At 61.7% G+C, this 4,564-nt stretch overlaps 1 protein-coding gene across 1 annotated transcript in view; it reads left to right on the top strand.

Annotated features, from left to right (window-relative positions):
* The window catches only part of LOC104397839 (uncharacterized oxidoreductase C663.08c-like), a 15,019-nt gene extending 11,375 nt beyond the window's left edge, over positions 1-3,644 (top strand). The window contains exons 2-6 of the mRNA XM_010007851.1: positions 478-529; positions 1,352-1,542; positions 1,856-2,014; positions 2,242-2,352; positions 3,531-3,644. Coding sequence (XP_010006153.1) covers positions 478-529; positions 1,352-1,542; positions 1,856-2,014; positions 2,242-2,352; positions 3,531-3,644 — 627 coding nt within the window. The remainder of the gene's footprint in view (positions 1-477; positions 530-1,351; positions 1,543-1,855; positions 2,015-2,241; positions 2,353-3,530) is intronic.
* Positions 3,645-4,564: the final 920 nt, after the last annotated feature.

The raw sequence follows: 4,564 nt of genomic DNA on the forward strand, positions 1-4,564 counted from the left end.
GGGGGACACACGCCGGGTCACCCGTCAAAGTGGGGGTCACCCCGGTTGTGGGGCAGCCCGGAGGGTGACGAGGCTTCAGGGGCTTCTGGGGCTGAGCAGGGCTGGTGGTTGAGGTGGTGGGAACTGCAGCCACGCTGCTCTGGGCACTTCTGAGCCGTGGGTGGGAGCTGGGGGGGCTGCTGCCCGGTGGTCCCAGGAGCTGGGGGGTCCTCCTGCCCCGGCTTTTCACTTTGCTGGAAGGGAGGGGACACCCCGACCTGGGGCTGCAGCAGGAAATCACAGCAGCAAAGCATCAGCTGCCCAGGCAGGAGCCGAGGAACACGCAGGGGGTTGGAACTTCAAGGTCCCTTCCCACCCAAACCATTTTATGACTCTGTGATGACATCTGGAAGATGTTTCCTTCAGGGTGGGCCATCTCTGGTGCCCTGGGATCCCCTCGGCCTCGTGCTGATCACTTTTCCATGTCTCTTTTGATAGGAGCTGAGAGATCTGGCCTCCAAACACCCAAACCTGGTTCTTGTGAAGCTGGGTAGGTGCCCTCTGCTGCCCAGCTGGAAACTGTGGCTGCTGGCCAGACTTGCCCCACTTCTCCTTCCCTTCCTCCCCCCTTCCCTGCCTTCAGGGATCCAGTTCTTCAGAGCTGCTTCGAGTCCTGCAGCTTAAAAGCCCAGCTCCTCCAGAGCTGTCTCAGCCCTGGTACCTCACCCTGGAGCCTCCTTGCCCCATGGCCACAGGACCAGCAGGTCCTTGAGCCCCCCCCTGGGCAGGCTCCAGCTCCCCCAGCCTGGGGGCTCTGCCCTGGCTGTGCCATGCCAAGGAGCTGCCTTGATCCCAAGACCCAGGCAAGACCAGGATGGCTCCTCTAGGAAGGCAGATCCTATGGGAACACTCTACAACCAGCCCAGAGCCTGGGCAAGAGCTGCAGGACCTCGCAGAGCCATCCATCCAGGTCCCAGCACAACCCCCCCAATTCCAGGGACTGCCCTGGGCTCTCCAGAGCTTCCTCAGGGATGGACTTTGCCCGCTGTGACCTGGCACGGGATTCCCAGCAGCACTTTGCCCCCACGGGGCTGTTCCCCAGAGCAGCTCTGCCCAGGGGGGGCTGTCCCGGGGCAGGACCCCGCGGTGGGACAAGGGACCCCGGTGCGTGGCCAGGGAGGCATTTTTGGGGTGAGCTGCGGGTGCCGGGGCGCTCGGAGCTGGTTGCACAGCACCATCTGGTGCCCACGGGTGGAAAACCACGCAGGACGGGGCGGGTGGCTTGTTCCTCAGCATCCCCACCTCTTCCTTCTTCCCCAGGCCCCCCAACCCCCCTTGGTGGGCTCCCAACCCCTCTTCTCTCCCCCGGCAGATGTTGCAAACCCCTCGGACATCACCGAGGCGGCCAAGGTGGTGGAGGGGAGGCTGGACGGGGCGGGCCTGAACCTGCTCATCAACAACGCTGCCATCTACACCCCCACGGCCTCCCTGGAGGGGGTGGATGCTGAGGACATGATGAGGACCTACCAGACCAACACGGTGGGGCCGCTGCTGATGGCACAGGTAGGGGTGAAGCTCTGGGGACGGAGCTCAGCGTGGAGGGGGAATCGAGCCCGGTTGGAGGGTGGTCTGGGCTGATCCACGGGGATCTCAGAGGGCTTTGCCAGCTTTCCCAGGGCTGTGCTCCCTACCCAAGCCCAGCTGTGTTGTGCTGGGCAAACTGGGAACAGGTGGGGCCGCTGCAGCAGAATACCTGGGCTCTCCTGGCTCCTTGCTGCTCCTCCTCATCCTCCCTGTTGTAGGCAGGCTGGGTTGGAGGTGCTACAGGTGGGGCTGTTGGAAGGCACAGCAGGTCCACCAGGTTGCTTCTCCCCAGGCATTCCTGCCCCTGCTGAAGAAGGCTGCCCAGGAGAGCACAGAAAAGGGCCTGAGCTGCAGCAGGGCAGCCATCATCAACATCTCCTCTGTCATGGGGTCCATCGAGAGGACTGCTGAGTCCTTCTTCAAGCCTGTCATCTCCTACCGCTGCAGCAAGGTATGGAGGGGGGGACCTGCCCCTGCCTGGGACTCAGGGGGGACAGCACTTGGGATGGAGGGACTTCTCCATGCTGCCCAGGCTCCCTGGCCATCCCTGTGCCCAGCTGCTGCCCACCTAGGGCATCATCTCTTGAAGAACTGGCCTTGCTGCTTCTCCCTTGCCATGAGGACCCTGGTGCCTGGAGGTTTCTCCTGCCCGTGGCTGATGGTTCCTTCCTCCCCCAGGCTGCCCTCAACATGCTCACCAAGTGCCAGGCCCTGACCTACAGGGATGCTGGGATCCTCTGCGTGGCCCTTCACCCTGGCTGGGTGAAAACAGACATGGGCACCCAGGAGGTGGGTTCCAGCTGGGTTGGGTTGAGGTGGAGACCCACGGGTGGGACCCAGGCCTGCAAACATGCAGGTGCCTCTGGTGGCTGGGATGGCTCTTGTGGGGAGGGATCCATGCAAGGATGAGTTGTCTCCCAGGCTGCAAGTTGCCTGAGATGTGTGTCTGTGCTGGGCCCTGGAGGAACCTGTGGGTGCTGCCTGGGAAATGGCATCAGCACATACCCAGGGTGGGCAGGAGGCCTGTCCATGGGCACCTTGGAGATGAGCAGAGAAGCTAAGTCTGCCAGAGCAGGGAGGAGAGGAGCAGCACTGTCCCACCCTGCCCTCTCTTCCTGGGAGAGCTGCAGGCCCAAGAGATCTCCCTTCATCCTGCAGGATCCTCCGGGGTGGGGCTGGACCCTGCAACCCTGGGGTTTTGAGAAGGCTGTGTCCTGCTTGCTGCTGGGATCTTAGGGGTGAAATCATTGAATGGTTTGGGTTGGAAAGGACCTTCAAGATCATCCATTCCCAACCCCCCTGCATGAGCAGGGACACCTCCCACCAGCCCAGGCTGCTCCAAGCCCCATCCAACCAGGATCCTCCGGGGTGGGGCTGGACCCTGCAACCCTGGGGTTTTGAGAAGGCTGTGTCCTGCTTGCTGCTGGGATCTTAGGGGTGAAATCATTGAATGGTTTGGGTTGGAAAGGACCTTCAAGATCATCCATTCCCAACCCCCCTGCATGGGCAGGGACACCTCCCACCAGCCCAGGTTGCTCCAAGCCCCATCCAACCTGCCCTTCAACACTGCCAGGGATGGGGCAGCCACAGCTTCCCTGGGCAACCTGGGCCAGGCTCTCACCACCCTCACAGCAAAGAGTTTCCTCCTCATGTCCAACCTAAATCTCTCCTCTTTCACCTTAAAACCATTCCCCTCATCCTATCTCTTCCATGTCCCATGGGTTTAAGCCTATCTCTGGCTTCCCAGCACAAGCCACCTCTGCCCAAGCCATCCACGAGCACGTGGATCCCCAGCCATCCTCCCAGCTGCAGCCCCGTCCCACCTCCTGTGGCTCTCCGCTCCACCTGGGTGGAAGGAGCTGAGGTGCACGAGCTGGGCAGGTGCTGGTGGGATCCTGGGAATGCTGGTGGGTGGCTGGGAATGCTGGTGGGATCCCAGTCCTGCTCCTCACTCGTGCCCGTTGCAGGCTGAGCTGACGGTGGACACCAGCGTGCGGGGGCTGCTCTCTGTCCTGCCCATCCTCTCTGAGAAGCACAATGGGACCCTGCTCAACTGGGAAGGTAAAGCTATTCCTTGGTGACCACCCCGTGTCCCTGTGAGGGACCCCACCGTGCCAGGGGATGCTCTGGGTGCCCTGGAGCACCAGGATGCTCAGCCCTCCGTTGTCTGCAAAGGCATGTGGAGCAGACTGGGATCCCCCTTCCCCACCTTCATGTCACTAATAAAATACAGTCAGTTAGTACTTGTGTCTTCTCCCAGCTGCAATGTCCCCCCTGAGAGACCCTCTGTCCTCACCTGGAGTTGGACTTTGTGCTGGATGTGGTGTCCTTGGGATCAGCCCTAAGGGCTGGACTGGGAAGGCCAGTAGCACCACAGCCCAGTCCTGCCATCCCACCCCTGGGTGGGGGAACCCCAGTCCTGGGGGGGGCTCAGCATGGGAATGGCACCTCAGCAGGGTGGGGAGGCTGAGGACCTTGGGGCTTCTGGGTGGGTCAGGCAGCTCTGGGCTGCATCAATTTGCCCAGGAGGTGGGAACATTCCCAAAGGAAAGGACTTTGGGGTGGTGCTGGGGTTGCCCAGGAGGGTTCAGCCACTTCTGGAAGGAGTTTCTCTTTAGGGGGGCTATGGGGAAAAGGAGCTGAGGCTCCTTCAAACCCTGCCTCATCTCAGGTGGGCAGAGCAACCTTGCAGGAGAGACAAACCCACTGCTCCTTCCCTCAGAGGCCACCACCACCTCCTGCTCACCTGGAGGATCAGCTGAAGCACATCTGGCCATCTCTGGAGTACAGGAGCCCCCTCATTTCCCAACCAGGAGGACAAATGCTGCAGTGTCCCCCCCCCCAGGCTTCACCCCAGGCAAGGCTGCTGGGCTGGGACCTGCCCTGCTGAGCAGAGCTGTGTCCCCAACCAGCCTGTGAGTCACAGGCAACAGGGAGTTTTTCTTCCTCTCCAGCTCCAGGTCCTCCCAAGCCAGTGGCATTTTGGTAGCCAAGAATTTGG

The sequence above is a fragment of the Chaetura pelagica genome, unplaced genomic scaffold (assembly GCF_000747805.2).
Source record: "Chaetura pelagica isolate M959 unplaced genomic scaffold, ChaPel_1.0 scaffold911, whole genome shotgun sequence".
Lineage (NCBI taxonomy): Eukaryota > Metazoa > Chordata > Aves > Apodiformes > Apodidae > Chaetura > Chaetura pelagica.